This window comes from Ochotona curzoniae, unplaced genomic scaffold, assembly GCF_017591425.1.
Source record: "Ochotona curzoniae isolate NIBS_2020 unplaced genomic scaffold, NIBS_Ocur_1.0 contig_3520, whole genome shotgun sequence".
Taxonomy (NCBI): domain Eukaryota; kingdom Metazoa; phylum Chordata; class Mammalia; order Lagomorpha; family Ochotonidae; genus Ochotona; species Ochotona curzoniae.
The window spans coordinates 13,953,662-13,975,144 of record NW_024465894.1 but is presented as its reverse complement, the minus strand read 5'-3'; the positions used below and the strand labels follow the sequence as shown (position 1 = coordinate 13,975,144).

The 21,483-nt window shown below is 49.7% G+C and overlaps 1 protein-coding gene across 3 annotated transcripts; it reads right to left on the bottom strand.

Annotated features, from left to right (window-relative positions):
• Positions 1-570: 570 nt before the first annotated feature.
• On the bottom strand, positions 571-21,325 carry GGT7 (gamma-glutamyltransferase 7). Of its 3 annotated transcripts, none has more exons than XM_040981603.1 (15): positions 21,104-21,325; positions 16,395-16,630; positions 16,101-16,252; positions 14,846-14,963; positions 13,943-14,010; positions 13,658-13,731; positions 13,141-13,337; positions 11,312-11,399; positions 9,741-9,868; positions 9,479-9,567; positions 6,457-6,606; positions 6,195-6,312; positions 5,324-5,461; positions 4,229-4,328; positions 571-1,340 (listed from the first exon to the last, which is right to left on the bottom strand). In XM_040981603.1, exons 1-15 carry the CDS (start codon positions 21,270-21,272, stop codon positions 1,177-1,179), a joined length of 1,989 nt encoding a protein of 662 aa, XP_040837537.1. In that variant the 5' UTR covers positions 21,273-21,325; the 3' UTR covers positions 571-1,176. The 3 variants fall into 3 exon arrangements, with proteins under 3 accessions (XP_040837537.1, XP_040837536.1, XP_040837538.1); XM_040981602.1 differs by having other exon boundaries at positions 14,816-14,963; positions 21,104-21,272; XM_040981604.1 differs by having other exon boundaries at positions 1,170-1,340; positions 4,236-4,328; positions 21,104-21,316.
• Between the last annotated feature and the right edge of the window lie 158 nt (positions 21,326-21,483).

Genomic DNA, 21,483 nt, shown 5'->3' with positions numbered 1-21,483 from the left:
ATCTGACTTTGCAATAAATAAATAAATCATTAAAAAAAAGAAAGAAAGAAAACCCATTTCAAAAAACATTTCGCCCTGTCGGGGAAGAATCTGAATATCCAGCTCCTGGCAAAGTGCCCGAAATATAATGGAAGAATGCATGGCTGAATGTATAACAGGTGCTCATCTGATACATAGTTCACAAGGCATACTTCATTACATGTAGTTCCCTTAGTGGATGTGGAATTAGTTAAGAACACAAATTCTGGAGTGAAACATCCTGAGATGGAATACTAATTCTTAATAAATGAAAAATGTTAGACAAATCCTTTCACCTCTTTTTTTACCTGTCTCCCACCTATAAAATGGAAATAACCTACCCCATAGGTTTGTGATAAGTTCAACAGATGCTATCTATAATGATAATCCTAAACGTTAAGTATTATGAGTACAAGTCTTAGGTAGATGAGGCATATTATTCAAGCTTCTGCAGAAGTTGGCATCACGACTAGCGGGACAGGATGTGTTAAGACCTCCTTACCCACTCCAGTTCCCCAAACCGTGAAACACAAATCAAGCCAGAGCCATGGTTAAGCAATATTCTTTCTTTAATTCTGTTTTGCAAATGGAAGCCCCTGAGCTGGTCCCCACCCCCACCCTTATCCCCACACCCTGGGGACCCCCAGATGCAAGGTCCCTGCCTCAACCTGATGGGAGGAGGAAGGGAGTATACCTCTTCCCATGATGGCCCATTAAAAAAAAAGAAAGAAAAAAAGATCCTAGTCATTTAAGAGATGAGGCTGGAAACAGAAGGAGGGAGCTGAAAGAGCAGGCCCAGATCAGGCCAGCCTGGAGTTGTTGGGGCTGTGAAATCCTTGAGAAGGGTTTGCAAGCACATCCCTAAGCTCAGTGCGAGCATGGCTGAGGGAAGAGAGGAGACAGACAGAAGGGCAGCCAGTCCGGCTCCTCCAGGTCCCGCCTGCCTGCTCCTGGACACGGACACTCACCACTACCATCTCAGGCCTCCTGATGGAGAATTTTCCCATTTCTCTGGGATAGGGTTTGCCAAGCATCCCCTCCGGCCCCCTGATCTGGGGGAGTCCCTGGGGTCCCCCTGAGACCAAACTTGGGAGAAGGAGGGACTCTGGGAACATGCAAAGGTGGAGGGGAACAGAGGTCCTGCTCCAGCCCACCACTCTACGGGAGGGTGGCTCCCACTGCATCCGGACTCCGAGGGTCCTTTACACCGATGATGAAACTGTTGGTCCTCCGGCTGCCGTGGACCCAGGATAAGACATCTACCTTCTCCACGTGGTGACCCCTGGCTTCCAGGAATTCGATCTCTTCCTCTGTGAACTCACCTGCAAATCACCCCATGGCAGACACAGGTTCAGAGTTTTCAGAGCACTGGCAAGCAGTCCTACAATTGGCCCTGGTGCTAGTCAGTGCTCACTTTACCCAAAAGTGGTACAACCTTGGGAAAATCATGTGGCCTCTCTCGCCCTTAGTATTCTCAAATCGGAATTAGGTGAGAACCCACTCCATGAGGCTCTTGCAGGGATTACAGGAAATAATCCGTAATATTCAGCTTCTCTTTAAATTTACAAAAATGGCTCCAAGATTTTCACCTCCACCTGTGTAGGCCAAGCTGCTGCCGTGACTTATGCACAGTCCACCAACTCGTCTCCCACCTTCCAGCCTATTCTGGCAGCAGCAGAAGGGATGCTTTGACAGTGACAAGTTTAATCTTGTCACTTCCCCTGCTCAAAATCCTCCAACAGCTTTGATGGCTTCTAGAATACAACCTAGTCCTTCTCAAGGTCTTTAAGGCCCAATGTCACCTGGGTCCTCACTATCTCTAAACTTCTCTCCTGATTTCCCTCTCTTCTCTACCTTGTTTAACTCTGTTCCAGCCACACTAGGCTCTTTGCTTTCCCTTTAAGTAGGCCAAACATCCTCTTATCTCAGGATATTCACACTTACCCTTTTCTACTCGGAATGCTCCATTCCTAGACATAAAGCTGGCATAGTGGGTTAAGCTACTCTGTGTGATGCCAGCACTCCATATAGGTGCCAGTCAGTGTGCCAAGTGTTCCACCTCTGATCCAGCTCCCTGTCCATGTACCCAGGAAAGCAGCAGAAAATGGCCCAAATACTTGGGCCCCAGTATCCACATAGGAGACCCAGATGAAGCTCCTAGCTTCTGGCTTGGGCTTGGCTCAGCCCTGGCTGTTGCAGCCATTTGGGTAGTGAACCAGCAGATGGAAGATCTCTATCTCTCCTTCTCTATCACTCTGCCTTTCGAATAAATAAATCTTAAAACAAAATGAAAAACCTGAATGTCCCTTGACACCAGTGTTGTGATCTGGCATTCCATGTTGGAGAGCTGATTCAAGTCCCTGCTGCTCCGCTTCTAATCCAGCTCCTTACTAATGCACCTGGAAAGGTAGCAAGGGATGGTCCAAATACTTGCAGGAGACCTGGATGGAGTTCCTGGCTCCTGTTTTCAACCTAGTTCAGCCTAAGCATGGCTGTTGTGGCCATTTAGGGAATGAACCAGTGGATGAAAGATCTCTCTTTCTCTGACCCTCTCTCGTTTCTGCCACTCTAATTTTCAAACAAATAAATACATCTTTAAAATAAGAGGATTTTAGAAAGTTTTTGAGATAAAGACACAATACTGGCGGGCATGAAATCACCCAGCCGGAAATCTACTCCCTCTGCAGTTCTCTTCCAATCCTTTAGATTGTAACAAGGGCTGAGTTTCATTCTAAATTTCCTTCTTCAACAGAGAGGGCAGGCCCCAGAAACTTCCATGGACAACAACATCTAACTAAAAGCCTAAAAAGATAGTTTTTCAGAATAGCTGGGGTTTTTTTGCTTGTTTGTCTATTTGTGGCAAATGAGGCTGTTAATCCATGACTACGAGAAAAGGTCCATTTTTAAAAGACATTTAGAAGGGACCTATACTGTGGCATGGGTGGAGCTGTTTGTAATAGCAGTATTCCATATAGAAGCACCAATTCAAGTCCTAATTGCTCTGCTTCCAATCTGGCTCCTTGCTAATGCACCTGGAAAAACAGTGCAAGATGAACCTGGTCTCTGGTCATCTGTGTGGGAGAACCAGGTGTGGGAGTTCCAAGCTCCTGGTTGTTGGGGACATCTCTCTTTATCTCTTTTCTGCCTCTCAAATAAACAGATAAGTCTTTAAAAGTAAATAAGCTGATTTTCTTCGTAAAGGACCCAGTTCCAGGTATTTTATTACAGGAGCAAAAAAGAGAGTAAGACACTGGTCAGCCACAGAGTGTGAACGCTGAGGATCTAAGACTTGGTTTCCAATGTGCTCCAGTCCAGATGTTACTAAGGGCCATTCAGCAAGACTTGAGTCCTTGAAATCAGCCAGATGTATGTGCTCATGTCAGTTTTGCCCCTTTCTGGTCGATCTTTGAATCAGCTTCTAACTTCTAGGAGCCTCAGATGGAGTTAATACCAAACAGGTAAAAATCGGCCTAAGGCAATTCTACTAAAAACTCCTCAAAGGTGCACGTGGCTTCCTATTTACAAAAAGCGAAGCCCTGACCTTCTCAGAGAAATGTCTGTGTCTTCAACTCTGTATGAACCGTCTCTCTGTCGCCCTCTCATCCTCCTTCACCTTGGTCTCCCCTTTGTTCCTCAAATACACCAAGCTCACCCTGCTCTGGGTTCTTGGTACCAGTCTCCTCAGCCTGCGCCAGCACTGTCCCAGTTCTCTGCACGGTGTGGGCTTTTGTGCTCCCCCCTCAGACCTCACCCTAAACGACATCAGGGAAACTTTCCCCGGTCACTAATACAATCCAATGCATCACACAGCTTCAATGCTTGGCAAAGCACTTAGGTTGCCATCTCGTATCTCTGACGTTTTCTTTGTCCTTTCTGTTGATAAACATAAGACCTGTACGTAGCAGGTGTTCTATACAAACTGCTGAGTGACTGAAGCCTGCAGACTGAAGACAGACATTTCACTTCAAAAATGAGAAAACTGAGGTTCAGAATCGAGACATGGATTTCCCAAGTTCACATAGCCAGGAAATGGCAAGTCTGGTTCTAATCTCCCCTAACCCCCTAGGCTGTTCATCACTCTAGTAAGAAATTTTGTTGGAAAAAAAATAAATTTCTACCAGCAGGAAGCAGTGCTGGTGGAGGCATGGGCACCCTCATTCCTGTACTTGTTTCTCTGCCCACCCTGTAAGGGCCCTGGCTCTGCACTCACTGTCCACCTGCAGGAGGTTGGACTGCAGGTCCGGGTGCAAGCGGCCTTGGGCCAGGCTGTCGCTCAGATTCCGGTTCAAGGTCAGGACATTCAGCAGAACCTATAGGGATTCAAGGGGCAAAACAACAGGGCTGTGCTGGAGGTGATGGCTTGGAATGCCCAGCTGTCACACTTGGTACATACCCAGTTCTAAGCTCCCTCGGCAGCCCTGGGAAACAGGTGGGCCTGTGTTAACTTTCTCCATTTCACAGAAGGGGAAGCCAAGAACCAGTGACTCACTCCAGAATTCAGAGGAAGCTAGCAAAGAGGCACTGTTAGCATCCAGTCTTCTTTATTTGTAGCCCAGGACTCTCCTCTCTTCTCTGAATGGTGTGGCTTAGTGGTCAGGACTGTGAGTAGGTTCTAGAACTGAACTTCTTGCCCACTCCTACTAGCTGAAGGAATGCAACCTTACCTCCTAACTCTCTAGGATTCAGTTTCCTCATCTATAACAGAAATAAGGATTCCTTCTAGAAGCTGGGAGGGTTAGAAAAGGTTAACACATAGGACATAGTGCCAAATACTTTGGAAGAATTTTATGTTAACCACTGGCTCCATTTCACTGCTGCGGAGACTGAGGTTCAGATATGTTCAATGAACCTGCCATCACATGGTGGGAAATTGGCAGCATGGGGGCTGTAACTGAGGGTTGTCTGATTTCAAAGCTTAAGATCCTTGAGTCATCCCTCAAGTCAAAATACAGGTTTGACACACAGATCAGGAACTCAGGATACTTACAGGGCTGTTCTGAGGGGTAATGGAGAACAGCAGGCCTTACCTTTCCACATCAGAGCTAAGAGGAGCTGGCTATCTCTCCTGATGCTAGGTACAGGCAAAGTGGGACTTGAGTTTAACAACCCCAGTTGCCAGGTGGCTTTTCAAGTCGATGGACACTGCAAGTTCAGAACCCTGCCCTGAGAACCAGCATGGGCCATATCCCGAGTGCCTCAGGCATCCCTAGCACTTGTATCAGGAATGGAAGTTGGTTAGGCACATCTGGTATTACAGGCACCTGCAGCCCAAGCCCCAAAAGGCCTACCATGTGGGAAACATCACCTGGGTCAGGCCACTAAGGCCCCTGGCAGCTCCATTGGCCCCTAGGGCGAGGTAGGTCCCACAGAGGCCCTTGGCTGGGCGGACTACAGTAGGCAGCAGGAAAGAGAGTGGCCGCTTCCCTGGCTGCACCGAATTCTCCTGTTGGCAGAGTACAGAGGTCACAAAGGCCAATGTGGAAGGGGGCAAGATCGGGCAAAGGCCACCCCACCACATTTTCCACCTCCCTCCCTTTTCTAAATCATCCATAGGCCCAGTTTTCTGAACCTGGCCCCTCTCTAAGCAATCACATGTTGTGTATGAAGTGGGCAGGGTCTACAGTGTGGATACAGGGGAGATAGGGAGGATGAACAGACCACACCACTCTGAGAATGTTAGGAGGAGCAGAGCAAAGGACCATGCCAACAAGAATGGACAAGCCCTTACCCTGGGCTGTGTCTTGCTGGGAACCCAGCTTACAGGATGGGAGACTGCTCATCTCCAACTAGACAATTCCTGAATGATGCTCCCTTGGGGGCTTGCTTTGGTGCCCAGCCCTAGCAGCTGGGCATCACACAGTCACAGCCCACTAGGGCTGCAAAGGAGCCAAAGCATCAAATGGGGGCCAATGTTCCCACCGAGCAGGGAAAAAAATTGAGGCTACAACTTACACCCAAGATCACACAGTGAGAAAAGGATAGATGAGACAAGGGTTCTTTAGGTCTAATAAGCAGCATGGTTCAGACTTAGCAGGGCCAGAGATGAAGCAGACCTTTTCAAGTCTGGGCTGCTTTTCTTTACAACAGAATTACCCCAGGGCAGTAGGGAGGAAGGCACAGCCATGCAGCTGCATCTCCTACCTAGCCTCAGAGCCCTCAGGGAAGCAAGAACCTACCAGGCTGGGTGCAGAATGGTTAGCAGTCCTGTTGGGCCAGGAGAAGTCCAGCATCTGGCTGTTGAGTAGGATTCCAGAGGGGGTGATGAGGCCACTGCCAAAAGGCCGGTTCAGGGAGCTGGGGGCCAAAGTGCCTTGGGGTAAGCTCTTTGCCTGAGCCACTTTGCCTGTCTGCCTCTCCCCGACCCCCACCGCCCCTTTATCACCTCCCTCCTGATTGTGATAATCCCTTATTGTAGGTTCCAAATCTTGGCTGGCCTACCTGACCATAGCCACAATGAAGTCATCAGGGCCCATGACCAGCACCTGGGCGGCTGTGGGTGCCCCATCCAGCTCATAGACAGGCAGCAGGGAGGCAGGGGCTGCTTGAGAGTCGTTGATGTGGCCCCGGAGGTAGGTGGCCTCCACCTTACTGAAGAAACCAGGGGAAGAAAGGGCAGAGTACACTGCAAGCTGTCAATACATTCCACCTTCCTGTGATGTCTGTGCGACTACTTGATGAATTGTCCTCCCCCTGCTCTGTGAGAACAGATGCTCTAAATGACTGCTGAACTGTGTCAATTCATTTAGAAATTATTCAGATTCTCTTCTAGAACTCAGTTCTAACTTACTTATTTAAATCAACAGCCTTTCTGGCTTTACTCACTCCTTTCTATGAACATGCCTGATACCAAGTAGAGGCCCAAAAAACATTTGTTTTGAAGGAACAAACTGGTTTCATTTAGCATAATGTTTGTAGCCTAGAATGAAAGATTTGCTAGTTTAGTTGGGGAAGGATTTTGTATATGGGGATCTTTGCTATTATAATTTTTTTTATTACTTTTTAAAGATTGATTTCTTTTCATTGGAAAGGCAGATTTACAGAGAGAAGGAGAGACAGAAATATCTTCCATTCTCTGGTTCACTACCCAAGTGGCCACAATGGCTGGAGTTGAGCTGATCTGAAGCCAGAAGCCAGGAGCTTCTTCCGGGTCTCCCACATGGGTGCAGCGGTACAAGGCTTTGGACCATCCTCGACTGATTTCCCAGACCACAAGCAGGGAGTTAGATGGAAAGTGGAGCAGCCCAGGCACAAATGGGTGCCCATATGGGATCTCCAGTGCTTATAAGTGGAGGATTGGCCAATTTAGCCATTGTGTGAAACCCTAGAATTTTATTTTCAAGACAAAGGATTTGGCAACCAGCAAGTCCTCATTAACTATTTATTGAATAAATTAGCTAAACAGAATCCATACAGGTTTGTGTGTTTTAGAGTAAAGTTTGTACGGATGTTGAGGCCAGCACGCACTTTTCCGGATGTTTTAAAGTTCAGTGGGAGGTTTTTATGTGTTGCTGGATTATTCAAACTAATCAGAGAATGGTCAGTTAATAAGGGACACTACAGCTGTTCATTCCACTTTCTACCAAGGAGGCCGATGGCCACAGGGACACAGGGCTTTATTTCAGGTGATCGGGAGGCACAGTCCATGGGCTTGACGTGGTTATTTAATTGCATCATTTCTTCTATTAGTAGAACTTTCTTGTGAAATGTTTTTGAAAAGTTTTTATTCATTTGAAAAGTAGAGAAACACACAGAGTTCTTCCCTCTATTACATCACTCCCCTAATATCTATGACAGCTGAGCCTGGGCCAAGCTGAAGCTAAGAACCTAAAACTTAGTCAGGTCTGGAGCTGCTGCAATGGCTTAACCACCTAATCCTCAGCCTGAAAGCACCGGCATCTCATACTGGTGCAAGTTTGTGTCGAGGTTACTCTTTTGGTCCAACTCTGCTTATGACATGGAAAAGCAGAGGAGGATGGCCCTGTGCCCAAATTGGAGATCCAGAAGAGGTTCCTGGCTCCTGGCTTCAATCACTTCAGTGCTCGTCATTGCAGCCATTTGGGGAGTGAATCAGCAGATGGAAGATCTTTGTGTCTCCTCTCTGTGAATCTGCATTTCCAATAAAAATAAGTAAATCTTTAAAAACTCAATCAAGTCTCCTATGAGGATGGCAGGGACTCAAGTCCAGGAGCCATCATCTGCAGCTTCCCAGGGCACACATGAGCAGGAAGCCAGAATTTGAAGCAGAGATATGCTTAAACCCAGGCACTCCCATATGGCCAAATTCTGTTCTACAACTCATCATTTCTAACTTAATTTGTAGAGGGTTCTCTGAGAAACAATACAAATTCACAATGTAAGAGGTCTTCAAAAAATTCACAAAAAATGCATATTTAAAAAACAAACAAACAAACAAAAACCTGAGCCTGGTGCAATAGCTCAGAGGCTAAATTCTCGCCTTACATGTGCCGGGATCCCATATGGGTGCTGGTTTGTGTTTTGGCTGCTCCCCTTCCTATCGGTTCCCTGTTTATGGCCTGGGAAAGCAGAAGAGGATGGCCCAAAGCCTTGGGACCCTGCGCCCGTGTGGGAGACTCAGAAGAAGCTCCCGGTTCCTGGTTTTGGGTCAGCTCAATTCAGGCCACTGCGGCCACCTGGGGGAATGAACCAGCAGATACTTCTCTCTGTCTCCTTCTCTGTGGATTTGCATTTCTAATAAAAATAAAGACATTTTTGTATAGGTTTCAATTTTTTTTGCACCAAAATAAAGTTATCCTGAAGTACCATGTTTCAGGTACACCATGTATTTCTAGGTTTCAATTTATCTCTAGACCTGTAATTCAAGTGCAGATACATTTAAACATTAATCATCTTATCGCTATCTTTTTTAATTACTCACATTTGTTGAACAGTTCTTGTGTGTCCAGACAGTGGGCTAAGGACCTTACAAGTATGTTCTTGTTTATAGCAAGCATAACTTCATGAGGTTGACATCACTATGGCCAGGCCTCTTTGCAGAAGCTGAGATTCAAGCTGTTTGCCCAAGGCAGCACGGCTAGCGAAGTTAAAGCTGGGATTTGAAGCGAGCAGCCTCTCTAGGGCCCACAGCCTGGCTACTGTTGTGCTGCTTAATGAACACATGTTCTGCTCAGAATCCCCAGGATCTGTGATATTTGCTTAGAGACTATTTTCATGATTAGGCTTCCTTTTCCCCATTCAAGAGGCAGAACAGATGGGCTAGGGTATAAAAACCAATTAAGAGCCATTTGAAAGAAACCAACTTGTTACACAGGTAGGGAAGGTATGGTGCAGGCTGGGCTCCCAGTGTTACACTGTGAATTCAGCTGACACTCAGACTTCGGACCTTAGCCCTGTGCCAGCTGCTTTTCACCTAATCCTTATTGCACATTCACCCCAACTTCAGCAGCTCCCACCTCACCCAGGTCTCGCCCCCAGGACCCACCTGAGCATGTCATCCATGCTTTCAGTGATGGTAGAATCATAGACGGGGTCTCCCAACCTGCTGGCCAGGGCCAAGGCAATCTTCAAGGTCTGAAACACAGCAGGGATATGGAAGGGCGGCCAGGTGCCTCCCAACACCCACACATAGTGGATCTTTGTGCGGGAGAAAGCTTGGAGGTGATTTAGTACTGCTCTACGGCGGCTGCCATCTCCCCACTCTGACTGTCCCCAAGTGCCAGGAAGCTGGAAGGGGACATGCTTACCTCTGCCACCCAGTGAAGAGCCTGTTCGCGGGGTACCAGGCTGGTGAGATTGAAGCCCTCGAGGATGTTGAGTGCACTGATGAGGGCGGGGCCCGTGTGGGGGGGTGGCGGGCTGAGAACCAGGTGACCTGAAAGGACAGGAAATGACTGGATGGCAAGGAAGCACTCAAGGCATCCTCACTTTCTGCCAGCAGACAACCCAAGATCACTGCATGGAACTGCCACATCAGAGGGGGAAGCGGAAGTACTGAGAAGCAAAGGGACCCAGTCAAGTTCATGTGGCAAATCCAGGGCTGGGCTGAGACTCAAACTCAGAATACCGGTCTTCCGTTTCCTTTGTCAAAGGAGGCAGATAAGGCTCAAAATCCCTCTTAATCACATGGGCCGCATCTCAGGCCACTGACAGAGCAGGGCAGAGTGACCAGATGTCAGGATCCCCAACCTACCTCTCCCACAGGTTAAGATACTTGCCAGGGTTCCTGCAGTCCCACCCAACTGCAAAATTCCCAAGAGTAGTAGCCTCCTCTTTCTACTTTGAGCATCAGGAGGCATAACAATGATAATACTGCTTGATACACAAGAATAATATTAGCTGACTGACTCATTTAATACAGTGGGTACTCATCCCCATCTTGCACACACATGGAAACCATGGCAAGCGAGGCAACTGGTTTACAATTATAGGAGATGAATAACTCACAGAGCTTGTGGTGCTGGCAGCACCACAGAAAAGGGACATAGAAACTCCTTCATACACTCAGTACCCTCTGATCAAGGCAACTCCCACTTCATCTCACCCAATCCTCACGGGTCCACTTAGGCGCAGGCACTGTGATTACTTCATTTTAAGGAACAAACCAATGCTCAAAGCAGCAAAGGACTCATTCGAGGGGAATGGTGAAGCTGGTCCTCAAAGCCAAATCTTCTTGGCTCCAAAGCTAACTCTTCCCTGTGTTTTGTACAGGGGACTCAGGCAGGTGACTGAGGCTTCAAAACTTGAATTCAGAGGCTCTCCTGGGGACTGAGCTAGAAGAGAATTCAAGAACCTTCCAAGGGACCTAGAGTCTAGGACTTAAGGTCAGCAAACGTGGACTTCACCCATGTCCTGAACTTGGCTTGTTGGGTCCTTTTTAAGTTTTGTTGATCTTAGAAGGTTAAGTTCTCTTCCTTTGCTGGGCCTCAGCTTCCTTTCAGTACCTTAAGTGGGTGGATCTATGACTGTTGCAAAGAGTTCATTCTACCCTAAAGCTGTGATAGACTTTGACCTTACATATATTTCTGAGGAAGCACAGGATATCAGAAGTGAGGCTAGGGAGGGGTGCTGAGGTAGCACAGAGGCCAGGCCAAGTGAAACTAGTGCCAGAACCCCAGCTTCCAGGTGAACCTTGGTCTAGCTTAGTTCCCGCCCTGTCCTAAAGACTCGGGGTAACTGACCCCACAGCTACTTCAGAAGGTGGGCTGGCAGCTCATTGCCGCAGTCTCTCCTGTGAAATGAACTAGGCTACGAGGATGTGTCACTGAATTTGGAGGTATTTTCTAAGGGGGTCCTTGGGAACTGGGGGAGAGGTCACCTCTGTACACGCCACACACAGGCTTCTCCACGAGGGCGCTGTAGTTGCTGAAGTCCTCCTCTGTTAGAACACCCCCTGCGTGCTGAGCCTGGAAAAGAGAGAATGGCCTCCTAAGACCATGAGCCTGTGGGCTGGGATCATGGACAGATCAACTGTTCACAACTTTTGTACCTTCTACAATCACCTTCATGCCCCAGGGGAAAAAAGGACAAATGTTACAATGAAGTATCTACTCTGTATCAGGCATTGGGCTGGGTACCTCTGTGAGTGCGCTTGGCATTCATGGCCCTTTATGACATGGCCTCTGCCTACCTTTCCTGCCTCAAGTCCTGCTATATTCCCCAGTGAGCTCTGTACCACTACAGGGTGACCTGTAGTTTCTGAACTCATGCCTCCATGACTTTGCTTGCACCTGCTGCCCTCTCTGCTTACGTCACAGGAAGATTTTCCACTTACAGCAGCACTTGCTGTTCAAACTGAATTTTGCAGCTCATTACCGTCAGCTATAGCCACTAAAACACCTTCAACTTCAAATGATTCTGACAGGAGTGACCCTTACTGGACATAACTAAGCGCGTTTTTCTGACCAATGAACCAATTTTGTAAAGCTAGTGGTTTCATGCCATCTTATATAGCTTGCTGTTCATTAAATTAATATCAACACTATGAACCTTCTTTTTTTAATACCTTTTTAGTACTTGGAATCCTTGATTTATCCACTGTCAGGAAACTACATATTGCATTTCTTGGCTGGTGTGTGTTCCTTTGTCCGGCAAGTTAATGGATTTAACTTTGATTTTCTTTTTTTCTATTGAAGCTCTAATGATCTTGTTAGAATCTCCTCCATTTCCTTCTCCATCTCAGGAGAAGACATGTGACTTAGATCTGGTCAATCAGAGCGTTCCTTATGTGCCATGATGATCAGTTTTAGAATAATCATGACACCTAAGCAGCATTAATCATTGAAGATTTGATTAATGCTACTGGGAACCAGCAAAGCTCTCGCTCTGGAATAGCTTTTTGGAAGGATAGCCCAAGATGGGCTGGTGGGGAGATTGGAAGACATCTGACTTAGAGCACACATCCACAAGTATGGAGCCCTGATCATGTGGATGGAGCCTTTACATCCATTTGACATGGGTTTCTATCACAACATCCATCGTTCCAGGGTCCATTATAGGGCCTGGCAAAGAACAAGTACTCCATGCATGAGGGAGAAGGCACTCCAGGGAAGAATGGGGCCACGTGAATCCCACAACTGCATAGTAGAAGCAGATATCATCACCCCATTACACAGAAGAGAATATCGCTGAAGTCAGCCTGTGCACCCTGATTTGGAACAGGACTTCCAACAGGAGAGCTGAATGGCTCTGATGACAGTTCTCAGAACCTCAGCATGGCCTCGGGCTAACATTCTATGGGGTTGGATGGCAACCTCTTGCGTCACTCTCACCAGTCTTGATAGTCCCCAGCCCCTACAAGTCTGATAGACAGACAGGGACTATGAATTAAAGGAAACTAAGACTCGGTCTCCAGCATGCCAGGAAGGGCCAGGCCAGGCGCCTGCACAAGTAAAGTACCAGTCTTCAGAAGATGAAAGGCATCTCTCCAAATCAAGTAGGACAGTTTTATTACCCTGGGAGGCTTTTCTTGCCACATCCCAAACAACCCTCCCTACCCCAACAAAAACTGATCTGATTTCTAGAATTTCAAATCGACACAATCCTCATTAGATGTATGTGACAAGAAAGGCAGGATGAGAAGGAAGTGGGAAGATGTCTCTGACCTACAGAAATGCTGCGTTCCCCAACACCCACCAGAACACTCACCTCGGCCACCATCTCCAGGGTGAGGTTACCACCGGCATAGAAGGCAGCAGGACCAGAGGTGCCAAGTGCATTCAGTACCTCAGCCAGGTCAGGCCGGCGCAGCAGTGAGCCAGGTAGGGGTGGGTGGCCTGATGGCAGGAACATCTCGAGGAAGCGCTCAGATGCGTTGGGAGGCACCTGCTCAGCCAGGGCACGGGCTGGGAGCAAGGATGGGAGGCTGGGTGGAAACACTAAGACTGGGCTAGATGGCTGAGATGTACAGTAGGTGTGCTGGGTAAGGGATAAATGGTCCTAACAACTCCAGCCCCCAGGAACTGGCTAAGGAGGTGGCAGGTGTTGGCCCTTCCCAGACAGACTCAGGGGTGGCTGCCTCCAGGATGGTGTGGGAAGGCTGTCTGAAGAGCAAACTGGAGAAGTCCTCTCTGGCTTGGGCCCCAAATCTCAAATTTCTTTCCTTAACTCCCAGCCCCTGTTATCAACATGTACCACCTCTTCCCCACCAGCAAGCCCCACTAACCTAGATCATGGGTCACGTTGAAGCCATCTTGGGCCACAGCAGCTGCGAAGGCCAGGACTTGGGACCATGGCAGCCTGGGGGGGCCGGAGAGCAGGGGGTGGAGGAGGCCCTGGGGGAAGGAGGAGGGGTCCTGGGGGAAGGGGGGTTCCTGGGAAGGAGATTCCTGGCAAGGGAAGGGGATATTAGGAGGGGGGGAGTTGGGAGGGGACTCCAGGAAGGTAGGAGAAGGCCACCCAAGGAAAAGATGCAGGCAGTACCCCCTTGTCCCCGTGGGAGGATCTTTACCTGCCATAGAGCTGGTGAGCTTCATATAGCCCCTTCACCATTCCGGGGACCCCCACCAAGAGCCCAGGCTGGGCAGGGCGGGCAGGCGAGGGAGAGAGGAGACCAGGTCACTGGAAGGGGGGGGCTGGGCTGAACTCTGCAGAGCCCAAAGCCAGGGATGGCTGGCACAGGGGAGAGACACAGGCCAAGTATCCAAGGGAGGGACACGTGTTTCCAGCAGGCGACCCTCCCATCTCCCTAAACTGTTCCTACCTCCTTTATCTAGCACAGTTAAGCGCTTGCTACATGAAGCTTATCCCATCAAGAGCCAGAGCTCAACAGTTCACGCAGCTGTCCACAGTGCAGCGTATCCGCCCCCGCCTTTTAAAATGATGCAGAAAGGATTCTCATTTCCCTATTGGTTTTCACTCTCCTGTTACTCAGGGCTGTCCTAACTCGGGGGTTTGGTTTGGTTTTCTGTTAAATAACTACTTTCCTGACTTAACGCTATGTCTCCCGTCTCCCTCAGCCAATAGCGTGTTGGCTTCTAGCAGTTTCTCTCTAATCATCCAGCGTGTCCTGGGCTGGGAAGGTTGCAGTCAGCAGGCTTAGGAACAGTACACAAGCTGGAGTGCAGAAACCCTGACACCCCAGGCCATCCAGTAGCTTTTTTTTCTTCCTTTCTACATTCCAGAGAGGTAAGATTACCTCCTACGTGCTAGCAACTGCCCAGATTTTCAGCTTCATTATTTCATTTGGGGAGTTGTCTGTCTACCTCATTGGCTAAGAACATCCTGCTCAACTTTTTTTTTTTCCGCTCCCATAGTAAATATTCGAATCATTAGCACTCGGTTCAGCAGAAGGGACAGTGAAAGATATCTCCCTCCCAGCCACCAGACCCTCTCCTCTCCCCAGGGTCCCCACCTTGGTCTCCCAGGATCTCTGCAGCGCCTCTTCCCTGAGGGCCCCTGGTGCGGACTCCCGGAAATCAATCAGGTGACTCTCATTTCGACGAATGTCATGGATCAACATCACACCCCCACTGGGAGAGACAGAGAAAGGGAGAGCATGTGAGGATGCCAATCCCCCTACAACTCCGAAGAATTCACCCGCCACCCCCTTCAGCCCCCAAAAGTGAAGGTTTGTAGGCTCAGTGTCATCCAAGGCCAGGTGTCTGAGCCCCTTGCCCATAGGGATAGGGAGTTAGGAATTCAAGGACCATGGAGTTCTCCCAGCTGGTTACTGGAGACTTTAATCCCTGAATAGGAGAAACTTAGAGACCGGGAGAGCAGGATGTTCTGCCTCTTGCCTTCACCTTAGACAAGAGCTGGACCCCGGCCAGCTTCCTGCACCTGCCTCCTTGGTACGCCCTCTCCCCAACCCCAGGACTGCATTATGTAAGGACAGACTGGGCAAAACCCAAAAGCGGAATTTCTGGGGTAGAGCCTGGAGGGCTGGTCTTGCAAGAAACCAAGACCTTTTCTGTGGTTGGTTCAAATCTGGGAAGGGGGTTGTGAACCTAAATGCTCACAGCCATGGAATTGAATCAGGAAAGCAGTACAGGTAAACAATAGGGATTTGTAGGAACCAAGGAAAAGTAGACGGCACACGTGGCTTCCGATCGCGGCAATCATGTGGGAATGTGGGCGCAGTGTCACCAGATACTCTGATGGTTGCAGGGGATGTATAGTGGAGTTTTTATAAAAATTCCTGACTTTAACAATAGCAAACTTTAAAAAAAAATTACATGTGCAAACCAAACCAGTCAGTGTGTTGGATATGGTTCACATGTCACCTGTCTTTGTTCTTTGTTAAACAGAGGATCCAGAGTTTTCCTTGGAACCTAACGCCCAGGTATCTGTGACCCTTGATGAATGACAATTTATGCCTATCTGTGCACCTCACTTTATAATTTACCAATTTCCTTTCCTGGTTTAAAAGCAAACATAAAAAGACAATCCGAAAACCCCTCTTGATCTTCTGCAGGGTAGTTTTGCACCCCTGACTCCATCCAGGAAGAAAGGGGTACAAGAGAGTGTAGAAAGAGGAAATAAGAGTTACCACCCAGCTGCCCCTCCGCCCAAACCCGGACACCCCCACATGAGGCCCACACACCACCCCAAAGCAGAAGTAGGCCTAACAATGGGGTGCCAGAACGCCACTGTCAGGGGTTCCTTACCCGCCCAGACCAGAACTGTGTGGAGCCACGATGCCCAAGCACAAAGCAGCTGCCACAGCCGCATCTACCGATGATCCCTGCTGGCTGAGCACCTTGATGCCCAGCGATGAGCACCGTGCAGCATCCGTCACCACCGCGCCCTGCTGGAAGATCTGGGAGGCCACGGAGGACTGGGCAGGTGGCAGCCGGCAGCCAGCCAGCGAGCCAGCCCTCTGCTCCCTCTCAGGGAGTGGGGGCTGCAGTGCCATCCCCAGATTCCCACAGCCCCCTGGGCCCGTGTGCCTGCCTCCTCACCTGAGGGTCTCCGAAGTAGATCTGCATGACTAGTGCCACAGTGACCCCCGTGGCGAAGGTGAGGCAGGCTGTGACAATGACCGTGAGCCCATCTTGGCGGCAGGAGCACTCGGCGGCCGCCGCGGAGAATGGGTCCTTCCGCGTCTCCCGCAGCGGCGACCCATCCTGGCTGCCCATCTCCGACGATGATGACGGCAGCCGCTGCAGCCGGGCCGACTTCAGGAAGGAGTCCGGGTCTACGGGTGGCCCGAGTGGGAGGAGGGGGTCAGTCTGGGAAGTCTCCCAGCTGATGCTGCCCCGGTTTTCACCGCTGGCCAGACGGCCCTCACCTCCAAATCTCCCCAGTGCAGTTGCAGGGCAAGTGAGAGAGCTGGCAATCAAAGGCTGGGAAGAGACCCTTCACTTCCTCGTGGGAGACTGGATTATGGTGCCTTGAGTCAAATCTCCTGGGCCTGAAGAGGCGGGGTGGCCCCCAGATCCCGCCCCCAGGTGAGGCCCAGCTTTCTGTAGGAGCAGACAGCTACATAAACTGAGTAGGCAGAACCTGGCTTCTGGATTCACCCCAATTACTCACTAATCGGGGCTCAGTGGGTTAGACCCCTGCCCTGCGACACCACAGAGGAACACCAAGTTCCAGTCCCAGCTGCCCGGCTTTTGACCCAGCTCTTTGCTCATGAACCTGGGAAGAAAGCGGCAGGTGGTCCAAGTGCTTGGGCTCCTGGCATTGGCCCAGCCCCTGTCATTGTGGCCATTTTGGGAGTGAGCTGCAGAGAGAAGATATCTTTCTCTATAGCTCTATAGCTCTTATTTTCAAATAAATACACAGGGGTTCCAGCATCTCATGTGGCTGCAGGTTTTGTGTCCCAGCTGCCCCGTATTCCATCCAGCTCCCTGCTTATGACCTGGGAAAGCAGCAGAGGATGGCCCAGGACCTCAGAATCCTGTACCCACTTGGTTCTTGGCTTTAGATTGGTTCAGCTTCAGCCATTCTGGTCATCTGGGGAGTGAACCAGCAGATAAAAAAATTTTCCTTCTGCTTCTCTCCATAAATCTGATTTGCCTTTCCAGTTTAAAAAGAAAAATACTGTGTAATAAGCTACATTTGCCTGTTTAAAATAGGACCAAAGGGTGAGTGTCTGAGTTAGTGGTTAAGATGTTGTGTGGAACACCACATTGCAAAGCCAGTTGCCTGGTTTAGTCCTGAAGCTGCTCCCAATTCCAGCTTCCTGCTAATGTGCACCCTAGGAGGCATGAGGGGATAGACAGTTCAAGTAACAGGGTCTCTGCCACCCACATGGGAGACCTGGATTAAATTCCCAGCTCTCAGCTTTGGCCTGGCACAACCTCATCTGCTGTGGGGAGTTGCGGGGGTGGGGTGGGGGTGAAACCGAGGATGGGAGCTAATATACATACACACACTCTCTCTGTCTCTCAAATTAAAAATGAAACTGCTATGCTGGCTCACTGACCCAATATAATAGTAATCCAGGCTTCAGGATCTGGATTTAGGCCTTCTAGGACCAATACTCACCTCTTCTGCATAAATATAAAGCCATATGTATAAGATATATGCTGATATAAGCAAGCCATTTTAAAATTCATTTACTATAGTTACTTCTGAGAGAAGATACTAAAGATGAGAGTGAAAAGAGACAGGGAAATCTTTTGAAATGTTTACCACTTGCTTTTTCAATCAGTAGATCTATTACGGAATAAAAAGAAAAAAATGCAGGGATATAGAAGGAAATTTCTACTTTTCCTTAGGATTACTTTTTTAAATTTACTGTGAACATTTAATCTGTTGCAAAATTCTTATTTAAAACAAAAGCTTGTCAGGTCCAGTGTTATGACACAGTTGGTGAAGCGGCTGCAAAGCCAGTATCCTATATGGGTGTTAGAGTCCTGGCTGCTCTACTTCGACCCAGCTTCCTTTCAATGCTCCTGGGGACGCACAGATCCTTGGGCCCCTGTACCTGGGTGAGAGACCCAGAGGAAGCTCCTGGCTCTTGGCTATGGCCTATCCCAGCCCTGGCCATTGAGGCTAACTGGGGAGTAAACCATTGAATGGAAAATCTCTCTTTCCAGGAGAAAGATGTTAAGTTTCATTTGGACTATTCCGAATTTGTGAAGCAGCAGGAAAAGCTGTCTGGAGGTAGCTGACCTAGTATACATTTAATTTTTATCTGCCTAGACACGATTCTGCTTCTAATTTTCTTTTAGGGAACATCCTCTTCCCTCTCAGCCACCTCCCAACATCCCTAACCAGAATAAGAACATGACTCAGGTCTAGCCAATCAGAACACATCTGTGCAGTGATTGGTTCAGAGACAAGTGTGTGACCAAAGCCAGACCAATAAGACTCAAAATTATCGTCATCATCACCATCATCATCAGCATCATCATTATCTGGAACTACTGGAAGAGAGAAGGGCTCTCTTGTTGCATAGGTTAAGTTGATAGTGTGTAAACCTTCATTTTGGGAGCAAAAGAGGAGGCATTCTGAAAAAAAAAATGAAGGCTTTGCTAAAGATGAAGAAAAGCCAAATTGTTTCTAGGCTCCTCAATCAAGCTATGCCTAAGCCCTGTATCCCTGCACTTTTCACTATATTACCCAATCAAGTTTTCATCTTAGATACAGCTCAGTTTTATCAGAGTTAACGATAAAGGACCTCAAAAGAGATGATAAAGTTAAGTCTAAACTTCAGAAGTGAGATCTTGACTGGAGACTGAAGTCATTCCTGATTTTTTACTCCTTTTAGGGGAGAATTGTGAAAGATTCTGAAACAAAGAATGACGTGACCAGAAGCACAGGGTGATGGGTGGATAGGGTAGGGGTGAGGTTAAGAGGCAGGGGACAGGAAAGATAATTGGGAGCCTAAGAACGACACCGGTGAGAAAGAGGTTGGTCCATTCAAGTAATCATGACAAGGACGATGAGGTGGCATTTGGGAGATACTTAGGAGGAGGAGAGAGGGCACACGTTTTAAAGTGAGCGGAAAAAGGGGGGACTCGAGGGTGGCTTCCATGCTTCTACCTTGCAGACTGGGTGAATGGCAGGGTCAGGACACAGGAGGAGGAGCAGGTGCACAGGGAAGAGAGCATTGTTCAGCACAGAGAGGTTGAAGGTGAGGCACTTACAGGACAAGTGGAGGCAGGAGAGGGACCGTGAGCTTGGTGTGCAGAAGAGATCAGAAAGTATTTTCCAACCTTGGGGCGCTCACCGTCTAGCTGAGTTTCCCATAGGGACTGCTGTGGGCTGCCTGCCACTTGGTACTGGAGAATGCCAGACTAGAGGCTAGCCAGACACGATGCTGGTCTTAGCTACAAGGCTGAAGTCGTGCCCTCTGGGTAGCACCATCAAGTTAAGAAGATAGGAGGCCACGTTAGCCAGCAGGCTGGTTTAACTGGCACCAAGGGACCTTGCAACTTGGAAGTGAAGCTGAGAGACACGGCATTATAACGACATGACAGCAAGGTCTATTTGCTAGAGAGGAAATGGGGTTCAGGACACTGTTACCTTGTGGGTCGGGGCAATGCCAGGACCACGGGTATCATTCCTGAGCCCTTAATAAGCAACCTGGCTCAAGCCCATACCTCTTTTCACTCCTCCCCCCTGTCAGCTCCTTATCCCAAGACTATTCCTTCTGCAACAACCCCTAAGCCTCTCTCACCACCTCCTCATCTCCAACCTGGGTACAGCACAGCCCAGTAAGGCTGGCTAGAGAGGCGGAAGGTGTGGATGGAAAGAAGAGCTAGGCTGTGGGGGGCTGTCATGATGGGAGCCATTGTGGCATGGCCAGGCCAGAGAAGCAGTGTCTGCCAGGATGGGAAAGGATAAGGCTCCAGGGCTGCTCTGCTAGGAAGAGAGAATGAGGATGCTCTAACGCCAGGAAGTGACGTAGGGCAGAGGAAGGCTGAGAGAGTAGATGATGGAGTGAAGGAGAGACCGGGGCCACATGAACAGGAGGGAGAGTGCTAGCCAAGAGAAACTCACAGCCCACAGGTCTCTTCTAAATCCTGCCTTTTCCTTCCCTGTGCCGCCACCCACCCCCAGTCTTGGCAGTTCCTACAGAAGACAGAGAAGAACACAACAGAATTCTCCACACTGTTTCCTGGGAAGCAAGCTCCCTGGGCCAAATGCAGGGTTCCAGGAGGGGTGGGGTGACCCACAGGAGAGAAGAGGCACTCTGGTCCCCAAGGACTCTGAGAGGTCACCCAATACAGCCCCCTGTCCTCCTCCCTCCCCACCCCATGCCCAGCGCGGCTGGACACAGTGGTCCAGCGGCCCCGGACATCTCAGCTTCCCAGACTTGGCTTCCCATAAGCCCCGGTCGAGGGGTAAGTTTTAAACCCCAGACTGTCCCTCCTGCTGCAGTCAGTGACTTGGTTGATCCTGTCCTCCTCGCACTGGGAAAGAAAGGCCTCCGGTGGGTGACCACAGGAGCTCCCCTCCAGCGCTCTGGCCTGGTCGGTACTTCCCAAGGGGTAATCCTCCCATCCCTCCCACTGCAGTCCCTGGCATGCCTCCCTTGTCGCATCCTACGCCTCCAAGGTAGAGATGCAGCCCCTCCCCACGAGATCACGAACAGATGCAAGAGAGGCGAAGGGGAAGGACCCGAGGGAAAGGGGATGAGCTAAGCAGATGCAGGCTGCAGGTGGATGCTCAGGACTTCCCAAGGCGAGGGAGGGACCCGGTCAGCGGGCCTCACCAGTGTCGGGATCTCCCAGGAACGCGTCCTCATCCTTGCGACCCCTCAGCGGCGCCGCGGGCGCTGGCTCATCCTCGGGCAGCCGCGGGAAGCTGGTGATGCTCATGTAGTCCACGGGCGAGTAGGCGCCCAGAGCGCTCTCCTGGCTGGCCTCGTTCTCCGCCGCCATCCTCGCCCGCGCCCCCCACCCCCAACAACGGCGCAGCGCCTGCCGGAAGTGGCTGCGGCTGGGGGCGGGGGTGGGAGGGTAGATGGGGGAAGGTGGGAAGGCGGGGCCTGAGCTCCTGGGCAGCCGGGAGGGGACGCGTCACCCCTACCCTCCACGGTGTCCCTGACCCCTGGCGCGGTCCTCCTGCAGCCGGCGCGCAGGTGCAGGCGCA